The sequence below is a fragment of the Rhinolophus ferrumequinum genome (assembly GCF_004115265.2).
Source record: "Rhinolophus ferrumequinum isolate MPI-CBG mRhiFer1 chromosome 15 unlocalized genomic scaffold, mRhiFer1_v1.p scaffold_54_arrow_ctg1_1, whole genome shotgun sequence".
Taxonomy (NCBI): Eukaryota; Metazoa; Chordata; class Mammalia; order Chiroptera; family Rhinolophidae; genus Rhinolophus; species Rhinolophus ferrumequinum.
Window position 1 is genome coordinate 14,635,405 of NW_022680357.1, and position 14,342 is coordinate 14,649,746.

The following is a 14,342-nucleotide window of genomic DNA, read 5'->3' on the forward strand; positions in this document are numbered from 1 at the left end:
CTGAGTGACCTGCCGTGTTTCCCCGAAAATAAGACCTAGCTGGACCATCAGCTCTCATGCGCCTTTTGGAGCAAACAGTAATATAAGACCCGGTCTTATTTTAATATAACATAACATCTGGTCTTGTATTGCAGTAAGACCGGGTCTTATATTAATGTTTGCGCCAAAAGACGCATTACAGCTGACGGTCCGGCTAGTCTTACTTTTCAGGGAGACACGGTGTGTGTTTTTATTAGCTCCATCTTAACAGTGTTTTACATACCAAGTGCTCAGTGGGTGTTCTTGCCATTATTATCCAGCTGCCAAAAGCAGTCCAGTCAACAGAGAGCCTACTGTGTGAGCTACACGCTCCGGAACTGGTTGTGTGACCTGCTCCCTCCGTGCGTTCCTTTGCTTACTGTCCCCGCACAGCCCGCCCTTTCCTGGGCTTCAGGGTCCTTCGCAACCCCCGCAGCCTCTGTGCAGCTTGCTGAGCGCTTCCCCCGAGAGCCCACCCCCTCCCTGTCCCCAGCTGAAAGTAACTCAGACTTACCTCCAGCCCTCCCACTGGTGCAGCAGCAGGGCCGTGGGTCCAGGTCGGCGGTGAAGGTCCTTCCCCCGGCCGGTCTGGGGGCAGAATCCTTGCCTGCTGAATGAACCCCCAGGACAGAGCACAGTGCCGGCGCTTGGCAGCGGGCTGTCGTTCAAGAAGAGTTTGAATCCCAGGCCTCACAGGACCTATACGATACATGACCTTATAGGAAATTCTAGAAGACACCTCCAATGTGTGTAGGGTTGTTGAAATTTTCTCCCGGTACTTGTTTTGGGATTAAGGGAGCCATCCGGGTACCTCAGGCCTAGGAGTCTGTGCCTTCTTGCTCATGTTTTATTCTCCTAGACCCACTGTGCCTAGCTGTGGGCAAAGCCGATGTATTTGTGAATGTGAGCCCACAAATAGGTCAGGACGGAGGGCCCTTACCCCCAAAGGCAGAAGAGAGTGAGTTCCTGCCCCTGGGATACCTGGGGGAACAGCAGGGGAAAACTGGATTTCAAGAGTCTCATTTTTCTCCGGGTACTTCGTGCAAATGGCGTCTGGTATAACCTTTCATAAATACCATGTTTATTGACTTTTTTCCTCATTATAAAATAACACATGTTCATCGTAGAAGTGTTCGAAATGGCAGATTGAGAGAACAGGGAAGTAAAGTTTGCTTGTGGGCCACCCTGCAGAGATAGGATGTCAGTATTTTATCAGGGGTGCTCACGTTTGAGTGTCCGCCTGGGCCAGGCCAGCAGCACGTGTCAGCCAGTGCTAACCCCTGCAGGGGGCTGACCGGGCCACCCTGCCCGATTGGGACGTAGACTGGGAGCTGCCACCCATTTTTCAAGACAAAGCAGAAATCTAGATTTTTGTGAGTCCCTAATATTTTCCAATGCCCACCTTATTTAAATAAGAAAAAAAAGAAACCCCCCCCCCTTTTGGCCCAGTGATGGCGTCTGAGCCGTCCTTAGGTTCTGCTGCATTGCACCTTGCCTGTTGTATTACTTCTCGTTGTAACTAACTCCCGCCTTAGTTTTAATTAAGAGCCATCTACAGTCAAGACAGGTCCCAGAAGGCTTTGCGTTCAGTCCCGGGTTACATGTATCCTAGACGTACCTTAGAAGCTAAGGGTTCAGCGAGAAAATCCTTCTAGAACGTTCACTCAGTCAACAAGTATTGACTGAGCGTCTGCCATGTGTCAGGCTCTGTGTGGGGCCCTGGACACTCAGCCCTGACCCAGGCAGACGGGGCCCTGAGCCCAAAGCCTTCCCATTCTAGTGTGAAGACACACCGGAGCTGAGCACGCATAACTAGGAACAAAAGATCCATAGGGATAAATGCTGGGCTGAGGGTGGAGGTAGCGTCACATGAGGGCAATGAGTGGGTGACGTAAGAGTCAGCAAAGAAGATCTCTCTGAAGTGGTAACACTGAGGCAGGATGATAAGACAGAGCCAGCCATGCAGTCCTGAGGAGAGGAGTCTTCCCGGCAGAGAGGAGAACCTGTGTGAAGACTTTGAGGTGGAAACGAGCTTCATATGTTCAGGAATCCAAAATAATGTCTACGTGGAATCCAAACTAAGGTCCACGTGGCCAGAAGGTGGTGGGTTGGAGCAGAGGGAGACAAAATGGGACGAGAGGAAGAAGCAGGGCTTTGCAGACCACGTGAGGAGTTTGGATGGTATCGTCGCAAAGCCTCTGGTACGTAAGCCGAGAAGGATGGAGATGGCCCCTACGACGAGAGGTCACAGCGGACAAAAGTAAGAGGGCGACAGTGAGGACGCTCGTACAAAGGTCCAGGCACGACGGTGGCTTGGACCGGATGCTGGCAGTGACTGGAGGAGAGCAGAGGCTGGATTCAGGTGGACACAGCAGGATTTCTGATGGAAGGCGAGGGACAGCAAGCACGCGAAGACCAACTGCCGGGTTTCTGAGTGCGTGACCGTTGCTCGTTTACCTGACCCCTTAGCACCCAGTACAGCGACCACTCCCTTCTGGAAACACTTTCTTCTTTCGACGCCCAGGCCCACAAGCTCTCCGGCTTTTTTTCCACCGTCACTGACCCCACCCACCTTACAGAACAAACACTGACAGTGTATTATTTATCTGTGGCAATAACTGCGCGTAACAAACAAGCCCCAAATCAGTGATTTGAAACGAGAAGCATTTCTGCAGCGCTGTTTGTGGGTCAGCTGGGCCGTGTTCTGGTGTCCGCTGGTATCTCCTGCTGCAGGTCAGGGGTGGGGCTGGGGGTTGTTAGCTGTGCCAGCCAGGTGGCCGTGCTGTGCCCCGGTGTGTCACCTTTCAGGCGTGCTCTCATGGTGATCACAGAGGAACGCGAGAGGCAAGTAAGTGGTGGTGTGCAAGGCTTCGCAGAAACTCGCACGACACCCCTTCCACCACATTCTGCCAGCAAAGCAGGTTCAAGAAAGGGGGAATAGACTCTGCCTCACGCATGCCAGGAGCCCTGCAACGTCACGTGGAAAAGCGCATGGAGACAGGAAAGAAGGAGAACAGGGACCCTGAACACCAGTGACCCCAAGAATTATCATGACACCGTGCTGTCTGGACATCGCCACTAGCCACCAGTGGGTATGTCATTTTAAATTAACGCAGATTAAATGAAACCAAAGGTTCAGTTTCTCCAGCCCACGTTTCACGTCGTCACAAGTGGCTAGTGGCCGCTGAATCACAGAGCACAGCTGTAAAGCATTTCGACATGGCGCCGTCTTCAGCACCGTCCAGGGGGACGCTTTCTGCTCCCGAAGTCCTGACCCAAAGCACCCTGTGTGAGCCATGATGCCCAGCGAGTAGTCCGAAGAGGGGGGCCCCCCAACAACTAGAAAAGCGTCAACACGGAGGCAGCTTCCCCAACCATTATCGCTGGACACAAAGGAGGCTGCGCGGGGACAGTGATTTGTGGACCGCTGTTACGGAGCCTCAAGCACCCTCTAAGTGCCGGGCAACTGACACACTGCCGGCAGCCTTTTACTTCACAGGCAGGAAGAGCAAGGCTGTGGCTGGGCCCGTCCAGCCTCCTCCCTGCTCGCGCGCTGCCCTCCACCCTCCTCCGGGCATCTAGCTCCCCTGCCCCGCCCAGCCAGCCCGCCTTTGTGGATGACAGATTCGCACCTTGAAACAGCAGCTACCTCTGTGTGTGTGTATATGCGGACCTCGGACTAGCAACAGTGTCTAAGGGTAGTACCCAGCGCCGTGGGTGAGAAGGACAGAGAGCATAAATCAGCGCAACCTTTCCCAGAAGCTGGGCAGCAGACATACATTCGGAGCCCTTTGGAGGGAGGCCGGGGTGGGTAGGTGTCCAAAACCATTTTCACTCAAGGATTTTAAGGCAGCGCTGTTTAGCATGGGCAAAAAATTAGAAACCAGTTAAACAGCCAGTGATGAGGAACTTGCTCTGTCAAACATGACATCACATTCGCTGGAATAAGGTGTATACACACTCAGAAAAATCATGTTTTTCTGACACACTTTTCAAAGGCGTAATAATGACGGGGAGGAGAGCAAAAGCAGGAGGTAACCAGTGTGTGTATCACGATCCCCGCCACGTGAGACGTGTGCAAAGACGTACATAGAAAATGAGGCCGGCAGGAAGTACGTCTGGATGACACGGTTTTGTCCCCATCACCTGGCACCACAAAGCCAGTCCACGTCTGTGAGTGGACATCGTCTATGCAAAGAAGCATCAAGAGTAGCGATTGCTGTTTTCTTTACTGTGCCTTCGTACAGGCAGCGTGCTTCACGTTTGTCATCCACCAAAAAGTTGCCGTCGATACTTCCTGAGATCGTAGACACACCGGGGGCACTTTCAGAAATGGGGACAAGCATTGTGTAATCACATGGGGTGCGTTTTAGGAGCGGGACCGGCGGGATTGGCAAGAGGCCCCGTCGTGAGCCCAAACCTCTCCGGCGGTGACCCGTGAGCGCGCTGAGACTCTGTGTGTTTTTCAGGTACTACCCAATGGGCCACCCCGCGTCTGTCCACCTCTACTTCCTTGCGGACCGCTTCCAGGGCTTTCTCATCAAGCATCACGCTACCAATCTGGCTGTGAGCAAACTCGAGACGCTGGAGACGTGGGTGATGCCAAAGAAGGTCTTCAAGATCGCCAGCCCGCCCAGCGACTTCGGGAGGCTTCAGTTTTCCGAGGTAAGGCGCCCGGCACACGTCGTGGCCTTTCCAGCCCCTTGCTGGGCTCTGTTCCGCCATCTGACACCTGTGGTTGGGGATGGAGGACAAGGGGACTCGGAGAGCCCCAAAGATAAGCTCCCCCTGTGCCTGGAGAAGGTTCCGCAGCCCCACACACTGGAACGGGCATGTTAAACGGCAGGCAGAGTGGGATGGGGGTGGTTGGTGTCAGAGGACCAACGCAACCAGGGACCTTGGTCTGTGTCTTCTAATAGAACCTCTGTGTCTTTTCAGTTTTTTAATCCTAGCCGGTGATTCCTCCTAAGCCTGTGTTAATAGCAGACCGGTAGGTAACCAGTGTGGTGGCATTTGTCCCATTTCACAGGTTGGAGAACTGAGGCCTATGGAAGTCCAGTGATTTTTCTGGACCATACGAGGAAGTGGAAGAGCTCAAAATTGACTCAGGGTCTCTTAGGCTGCAACTCCCATGTTTAACGGTGGTTTTGTCTCCCCTGTTCCTGGCACAGGGTTTAGTTCAAAATAAGCCCCAGGTTGATCATTGAATGAATGAGTGGATGGATGGATGGTCGGACGGACGGACGAACAGATGTGGCAGCGGTTGGACAGATGGACTGAAGCATGGATTATGGAATGCAGCTTCTCCCTCTGCGGTGTAATGTCAGCTTTTAGTTATGTTAGTTATTGGGCAGAAAAACAGCTGAAGACTTACCAGCACTGCCTTGTCACGCAAGCCCTACCTCCAGACCTGATCTGCACTCGTCAGGCCCACTCTCCTCCCGTCACACTCGGCTGTGGGGCCCCGGTGTGGCGTGTGCTGAGCCTCCTGCCCTGAACGCTCCTCCGGGCCCCCCCTTTCCTGTGGTCCTGATCTAACCCCCGACGGCCCCTTCAGAGTGCTCCCCACCCTCCCACTCATGTCGCTGCACTCCCCACCCGGCACCCCGCTCTCCTGTTCTCAGCAGTTACCCTCTGAATCATCCCGTGGGTTTCTCTGATCCCCGCGTGACTGTCCACACGCGAGTTGGGACACTGCCGCGCTCGCTCGCCGCCATGCCCCCGGCACACAGACGCGCGCGTGGCATCTGTCAGTGCCGCATGAGGCTTCTGAATGGAGGGCAGCCTGCGCTCGGTGGTGACGCTGGGAGGCCCACACCAGACTCCAGCGTCACAGTTCTGCCTTCCCCGCGTCAGCGAGTAGCTGCAGGGACTCGTCCCGGGGAGTCTGGCTGCCGGGTCAGGGCCCTTAGAACACGGAGAGTCTTGAGGGATGAGAATGGGCTGGGCGCAAGCGCCCCACCTGCGTCCGTGTTCCTTGCCAGCCCTTTTCTAGCCCCGATGAACGGGCACTGGGGGACGTTTCTTGTGAAGCCGCCATTTTCAATGAAGGCTCCAAATGGATCGGCTTGATCCGAGCTGTCAGGGGGCCAGTCCATAAATTACTGGCACCGTGGGGCAATTACATGCTGCCCTCGCCGGGCTCTGTGCTGGGGGCCCAAGCCGCCGATTGAAGACATTAATGTCCCATTAACAAGACGGATGCCTGGTGGCCGGGCTCCCTGTTTACCAGCCGGCCGTGGGGAGACGCGGCGCTTCTGGCAGTGACAGATGGTGCTGGCCACTCCGTGGCTAGTGATTTGCGAGGGTTCCCACCGGAGCTCTGGTACCCTCCCCCACGATCTCTGCAGAGGAGCGGCCTGGGACACGGAGCCCAAATCTTGTTTGTTTGTTTGTTTCTAACGCCTTGATTTTTAAGGCAAATGTAAAACGGGACATAAAGGAAAGGCAGAAGTGCAGGGCCACTGTGCAGGCTCCTGGGAGCCTCCCTCGTGCTGGCACAGGCCTGGAGCCGTGCCAGTGCCTGGCTCCCTGCAGGACGGCAGCTCAGACCTGCCATCCCGGGGAGGCTATGCTAGGGATTGAGGTCTGCTGTTCCTCCGGCAGGCAGTCACCGGGTCCCTACTTATGCGAAGTGCAGAGGGGACACCGGTGACCCGCACACACCAGACCCCTCTGTTGTCGTGGGTGGAATTGCTCTCTAGTGGGGCGGGCAGCCAGCCAGTGAGTGAGCAAATAAATGAACAAACACGTTTCAGCTAAGGACAAGCATTGTAAAGCAAAGAAAACTCCATCCCTGTGATTGTTGAGGACTCGGGAGGTGGCCTCCGATGGGACGATTCATTCGGGAAGTTATCTAAGGAGATGAGCTGAAACCTGTAAAAGGTCTGAAGCATTCTTGGATCTTGCAAGAAAAGAATATGCAAAGGCCCTGAGGCTCCAGGCAGGAGCATGGCATTCGCACAGGGCGGCGAAGCCACTGTGACCGGAGCACAGAGCAAGAGGGGACGTGGGGGGAGAAAAGTCACCGAGGGGACCGCGAAGGAGCATGAGGACTGGAGAGGACTCAGGATTGTATTTGAAGGGCTGTAGGAAGCCTTTGGTGGGTTGGAAGCTGGGGAGCAGTATGTTAAGCTTGAACTTGAACAGGCACTTAAATATGGCCACTTGATCATTTTGTAGAGAATGGTTGTGGCCTTCCAGAGTGACCTGGTGAGGAGATCCTAAGGCCACAGAGGATGTGACAGCAGCAGGGCTCCGTGTCAGGCAGCCCTCCTGCCCTCATGCTGGGCCGGCAGCTGCTTCTCTCCTCCTCGGGTCAGAAACAAGGTCCAGGTTTTGCCATTGGCTGCTCCGCAATGCTTCTGCCAGGTTGTCGCGATTTGAAGAACTCAGTCTTCCGAGAATTGTTCAGCCCCATTGCTAAGGAGGATCGAAGGATGACATGCTAAGTGTCCCCACACTCCCCTAACTGGTCAAAGCTCCCCTCCTTAAGTGGGACCCTCATGTAGTTTTGTGACATTACTCCGTGTGTTAGTATCTGTCACAGAACCACTGTGGGGAGGGCCTGGGTACACGGACACCCATGTGACAACCATGTGCGTCAGCCCCTGACTGTTCACGACCCAGGTGATGGGTGAACAGAGGTAGGTAGGTGGACAGAGAGATGGATATTGAGCACCTACTATGTGCTCAGCTCTGTTTTAGGAACTGGAGATACACTGATGAACAGGCCCGCTGTGGTCCCTGCCCTACGAAGGGGAGATGCTTAGAGAAGCACTCAGGGAAGGCTGAGGTCTGCATGAGTAAGAGCTCGCGGGGAAGGGTACGGGAGAAGGCCAGACGGTGCCAGAGAGAGAGGTGGCGTGGGCGCAAGATGGACACGGAGGCACTGAGAGTATTCCAGGGTGGCCGGGAGCAGGGGCTGCGTGGAGGGGACAGACGAACAGACGGCGCCGGCCCTCTCAGGACAGGACGACAGACCGGACTCAACAACAGTGAGGTGCTGAAAAGGGTTGCACGTAGGGAAGTAACAGCATCAGGTGTCTGTAGAAAAATCTCAAAGACTTTGAGGCGCCGCTTGAATCCTCTTCACTCAATAGTATTACTTTAGTTCCTGCGGTGTCCCGGCCACGGTGCTGAGCTCTGGGGTCGTGAGGCGCAGCCAGTTCCACCGGGCGCAGAGAACGCCGGGAGGGCAAGTCGGGGCGGGGTGGAGGCCCTGCAGAAACGGCCCGGCCGTCGCTCCCCGGCTGCCCCGGGACAGCTCCTCAGTCCCGGCGTGTGACAAACCTGAAGCAAGCTGTGCATGTGGGTGTGTGTGCCAGTCACCCCTGGTCTGTAGTAAGCGCTTGGCACATGTGTGTCAGATGAGTGAGTGAGAAAATGAATAAATGCGAGGTAATACACAGAAGAGTGGGGTCCGACTTCCTGGGCCCCCCACTGCTCCTCGCTGACCACAGCCACCTACTGTCTGCTCTGAGCCTCAGTTTCCTTATCTGTACAATGGGGACTTCCAGAGTGAGCCTGGTGGCGCTGGGAGCACCCAAGCATTTAGCCGAGCGCCTGGCACCCTGTGAGCTCTCTGCACACATTAGCCTTCAGCTCCGTAATAATGGACAAGACTCACGACAAGAGCAAGAAAGTAAACCAGCTCCTGTTTGCCCTGCACATGCGGGATCCTCTCAGGGTGTAAATGTGTGTCCACACGTGCACCCCGACCTGCAGACACACACACACAGACACACAGACACACACACACACACACACACACACACGCTGATCCTGGAAAGACCACAGAAGCAGAGCGGGCCTTGCTCACCGTGAGCTCATTATCTGCTGCCAGCGTGCCCCGTGCTGCGTCTTCCAAAACATTAAATTAAACCCCCTGGGGGAGCAGGAGACCCTTAATTTAATTTGATTTGAAATAGCAACAGACTCAGTATCAGGGATCTGCGCAGTCCATTCATGCTTTGTCAAGTCATTCATTCAGCACATACTGACTGAGCACCTACTGTGTGCCCAAGTACCACGAGAGAGCACTGGAGCCGTGGGATTTGAGCGAGGACATTTCACGCGCTCTGTCTACTGGGTGAATAAACTGCAGGTGACAAAAATGGAAGCAGGGAAGAAGAGCAGGTGCCTGGTGGGTCAGAGCCACAAACACACCCCCACCCACCCCTGGCTGGAAGGAAAGACGGCTCATACCACCATCTCCCGTCCCTGGGGTCCAGTCCAGAATGCTTTAGGGAGGCCAGAGTTGTCTCTTCCTCGGAAAACCATGTGAAGTCCTGCCGTGAAAGGCGAGGCTGGGGGACCCTGCTTTTCCTAGGTCAGGGTGGGGCTGCTCCGAAACCTGACCTCCTCCTGTTCAGAGCAGTCACAGCGAACAGAAGCATGTGACCTGGAAAACCTAGGAGCAAGGTGGAAAGCAGCCGTGCCTATTGAGTGGCAGGATGTATGTTTCCACAGAATGGCCTGTAAGCATTCATTCATTCATTCTGTGCACGTTCTTTTTCCAAAGCCCACACCATGTTCCAGGCACAGGAGGCCCAAAGATTTAGTGACTGGACCACAGGCCTTGTCACCCCCCAGATGGGGTCCAAATCCTGTCCGACTTTGAGCAGGCAGCTTCATCGAAGCCTCGGTTTCCTCATCTGTAGAATTGGTACACCAGGCCCAGTGATCGCAGGACTCGCTCTCTCGTTTCAGGTCGGCACTGACTGGGACGCCAAGGAGCGTCTCTTCCGGAACTTCGGGGGCCTCCTGGGGCCCATGGACGAGCCGGTCGGCATGCAGAAGTGGGGCAAGGGCCCCAACGTGACCGTCACCATCGTCTGGGTGGACCCCGTCAACGTCATTGCAGCCACCTACGACATCCTCATCGAGTCCACTGCCGAGTTCACCCACTACAAGCCCCCTCTGAACTTGCCCCTGAGGCCCGGCGTGTGGACAGTGAAAATCCTCCACCACTGGGTGCCAGTTGCAGAGAGCAAATTCCTCGTCACACCTCTGACCTTCTCCAACAGGCAGCCCATCAAACCGGGTGAGTCTAAAGGGCCTCGCGGGGGCTTTGCCTGGGCAGGTGTGGGGCGTGGGGGCATTTTCGAGAACGTGCTCTCTGCTCTCAGTGTCTGTTTCTGCCTGCAGTGAGGTGATGTCAGTTGTCTATTTATTAGAGGCTCTCCCACTGGACTCCCAGAGGGACCTGATCGTGTTTAAGACAAGCTAGGAGATAAACTGAGACAGATTGAGTTTCAGCAACTCTTGTTCACTGTTTAAAAAAGTAACTAAAATGGTAAATTCTGTTCATCAGAAATGATACATCGTACTAGTGGAAAATATTTGCTACACATAAAAATAGTGCTCCTGTTCCAAATATACAACAAGCACTCAAACTCAGAAACCCCGTAAATCAGAGCAAAGTACAAGCCCTCAAGTGTCCCTGGGCAGGCTCCCATCCCGGACACCTCTCGGGATTTCCAGAGCCAGACAAGGGGGCTGATGGGAAGGGCAGTCTCCTCTCTGTGTCAGACGCACCTGAGGGGCAGGCAAAGGAGCCCTTCACTGGGTCCTGCGTTTTCCAGTCTTTTTCCCAGAGTTCCTGAGGTTGGCGAGGCTCTCCCCACCCCTGCCCAGCACGAGCCCGGGGTCATGTCACCCCACTGGGCACCCTCCCACCCCAGCGTCAGTAATTGTATCTGATAACGACGTTCCAATGACAGGGAACACGAAGGTGGGAGCCATGCAATTTGTTAAATGATTCATCAAGAGTAATTTGCTATTGACGCGTCCCTAGTAATCTCAAGAAATCTGATGAGGTGGAATCGAGGGAAATGTAATTACAGAGGCGAGCGTCGCCGGCTGCTGGTAAGGGCACGTCCCACGTTACCCTCGTTTTCTCCTAAGGGTTCTGCGTGTCCGCCACTCTGAGGGGTTCTGGTGTCCGAGTGTGTGTTAGCTGCTCGTTCCGCGGTGCGTGCCCGGCCTTTTGTCTGCGCGGTGTCTCCCCACACCCATCTGCAGATGGGGGCACCCAGAACGTAGACAAAGCGACAAAGAGAACAGGTGTGGTCCCGGCCGGTGGTACAGGCCTGGACCTGCCCGCCCGTCTGCCAGCATCTGGGAGACATGGGCGGGTGCTTTAGACGCGACCCACCTGGCTGGCAGGGAGCTCTGCTAAGTCACAGCAAGACGCACACGCACGGCCGCTAGTGCCCCTTCTCCCAGCGGCTCCCCTCAGCTTCCTGGGCCGCTGGGAACAGAAGGAGTGACTTTCTGGTGTGTGTTAGTCGAGGCGAGTTTTTAATTCCACTAGTTTCCCCTTTGCGTTTAGAAGGATGGACATGTATGTGGTCCTTCTTCCTCCTCCTTCCCCGCTCAGGACCACATGTAACCTGCTGATTATCCAGGCTGTCACCCCTGTCACTGAGGGTGACAGCCACTGTCAAGCAAACAAGCAGCATTGTCTTCTGAACGCTGCTTCCTCTTAGAAGGAGGTTTCTTCTAGTCCTAGCTCTCTGGGCTACAGCCAAAGCTGATCTGGTCAAACAAAACTCACCAGAAGCATTGCCGTATTTTTTAAAATGTGTATTCTTGTGTTTGGCAATAAGCAACGAGTGGGAACTGCTCTAAACGGAAACGGCTAGCTGCTTTCCTTCAGCCCAGACGGCTACACTTTCTGCTTCCTCATCTTCACGCCCCAGGAAGCAGTGACAGCCCTCTCGTTTGCATGTCACTTCACTGTTGACAAAGCACATGAACTTCTATCTGAGCCTCTTGCCAGCCCAGGAAGGTCCACGGGTGCAAGGCTGAGTTGAGTATCCCCATTTTACAGGTGGGGACACCAAGTCTTGGAAGGACTGGCTCTCAAATGGAAGCATTAGCTTCCAGCTGGTGGATGAGTGTGTGGTAGGCGCTCATGAGGACAGACACCAGCTTTGGTGTCAGCCAGGCTTTGATTTAACCCCAGGCCTGTCGCTAACTGTAGCCACCTCTGTTTCCCCATCTGTGAAATAGGGATGGTAACGTCAGCCCTACAGGGGGTGTGTGTGTGGTGTAACCTCTTTAACTAGCTGGTTCACACCATCACATAGACTAGAGCCTGGCCCTTAATGAGTCTTTATCAAATGAATAGATTAACAAGTGCCTTACACGTAGTGCAGTGGTACCGCGGTTTTGGAACGTCTCCGTTGACGAACATTTCGGTTTACGAACGCCGACAACCCCGAAGTAAATGCTTTGGTTTTCGAACACGCCTCGGAAGTCGAAGGTGTCCCGTGGCTTCCGCTGAGGGTGAGATCCGGAGGCCCAGCTGTCGGCTGTTTTCCAACGTTTCAGAACTCGGTCTTCCGGCACGGATTACGTTCGGAAACCGAGGTAGCACTGTAGATGGGAATTCTGTGTTGAACGAAAGCCTTGCATAGAGTAGGTGCTTAAAAATAGGCATTGAATGAATGAACGGAGCCCAGCAAGGGCGTCATACACGTGTGCTGAGTGAATGCATGAACGCAGCGTGTCCTGCTCACGAATTGGCCTACGTGGGCTCGTAACGGTGAAGGACTGTCGTCATCGGCTCAGTTTCCTCCCCTGGACAAGGGGCTTGCAGAGAGGACTTGCGCATGAGCCTGTCGCGGGAATTCAGTGGCGCCCCAGGCAGGCCCCCAGCAGGTGCGGGTTCTCAGCTGTCCTGACGCTGTCCCGGTTCCCTTTGCTTTCAGAGGAGACCCTGAAGCTGCACAGCGGGCCCCCGCGCAGCGCCTACATGGAGCAGAGCTTCCAGAGCCTGAACCCCGTGCTCGGCCTGCCCGTCAGCCCCGCCCAGGTGGAGCAGGCGCGCAGGAACGCGGCCGCCACCGGCCCCGCGCTGGAGCGCTGGCTGGACTCGCTGGTGGGCAGCATGTGGACGCCCATGGACATCTGCACCACCGGCCCCACCGCCTGCCCCGTCATGCAGAGCTGCAGCCAGACAGCCTGGAGCTCCCTCAGCCCGGACCCCAAGTCAGAGCTGGGGGCGGTCAAACCCGACGGCCGGCTCAGGTAGCACTGCGCACGCGTGAGCCACGGCGGGTCTCAAAGGGAAGCGGCCAGCGGGCTGGTGGGGCCTGGACCCTGGCCTCCCACCCCGGGGGTGCCTCTAGGGGGAGGGGCTCTCCTGGCTGTAGAATGATGGAGAAGGGAGGTTTGAAGGCCAACGCACGATCTGCCGACCGGCATGTGGCCAGCTGGCAACAGGGACAGGATGGCTCCGTCTCAGCACCGTGGTGTCACCTCTTCTGGTTGATCCTCGAGTCCTACAGGGTCCTTGTGTTCCCCCCCCACCCCCCTAGTGACCCAACCCCCCAGACAAGTGATTCTCAAAACTTTTACTTTGAGCAGAACTTTGTTTACTAAGCGCAGTCATGGGTGGAGTTCAAGGTACCGACGAAATGCAGGCTGCTCTGGTTGAAGCTGGGGAGAGAGAGGAGATTTTCTCAGAGCTCAGCCCACGGGCTCTCGCTTTGCCAAGGGCGTCTCCTAGGTACGTCTCAGACCCCCAGGGCTCTGCAAAACCCCGCTGGGCAAGCACTGCCCAGACGTGGACTTGCGCTCCAGCCCCGCCCTGCAGCTCTTCTGCCTGCTCCTCTGGGCCGGGAAAGCCTGGTGCCAGCCCTGAAACAACAGGCCACTGAAAGTCACGTTCACGGCACCTCCCCAGGGAGGCAACGGGCACAGGAGGCTCCGAGCCGCCCACAGCCCTTCTTCTGAGTAGCAGGAAAGCCCTCCGATGTGACATGGCCAAGGTCCACCCAGAGTGTGACTGCCACGTGTCCTGGGTGCCGGGCCACCCTCCCTCGAGGCAGAAATGGGATGACGAGGCTGCGTATTGAGTCTCCCGGCCATTCATGGCCCAGGAGACCACGACCTGGACCTCGCTGGCCAGGAGACGCATCGATTGTTCAGAGCCAAACCCTCCCGAGCTGGGAAGCGCAGCAGTGCCCTCCTCTGCCTGGGCCCGCCCGCGCTGAGGCCCGACACGCCACACCTTTGTGAATCACACACTCGGTGCTCTTGTGGGGGGCTCGCGGCAGGGACCAGACGTTCACAGCCAGGAAAAAGCATTTCCGATTCGGTTTCTAAATTCATGCCCTTCCTTTCCGAGGTGCCAATGGGCCCACCTGACGTGCAGCCTACAAGCTTGGGTATGTGGTGGTTTAAGCCCTGAACCCTAAACAGCAGTGTTATTCCCACGACTCTCCTCCGCGAACCCCTCCCCGAGCTCCGCCCACCGCCTCTGGCCCCACCCTCCCCCTTGGAAAAGTCCCACCTCGGTTGCACACGGTCCT

At 55.8% G+C, this 14,342-nt stretch overlaps 1 protein-coding gene across 1 annotated transcript in view; it reads left to right on the top strand.

The window, feature by feature from the left end:
* XYLT1 (xylosyltransferase 1) overlaps window positions 1–13,096 on the top strand; it is a 287,617-nt gene extending 274,521 nt beyond the window's left edge. Inside the window, exons 10-12 of the mRNA XM_033101272.1 lie at window positions 4,488–4,683; window positions 9,730–10,063; window positions 12,738–13,096. Coding sequence (XP_032957163.1) covers window positions 4,488–4,683; window positions 9,730–10,063; window positions 12,738–13,060 — 853 coding nt within the window. The 3' untranslated portion in view covers window positions 13,061–13,096. The remainder of the gene's footprint in view (window positions 1–4,487; window positions 4,684–9,729; window positions 10,064–12,737) is intronic.
* Window positions 13,097–14,342: the final 1,246 nt, after the last annotated feature.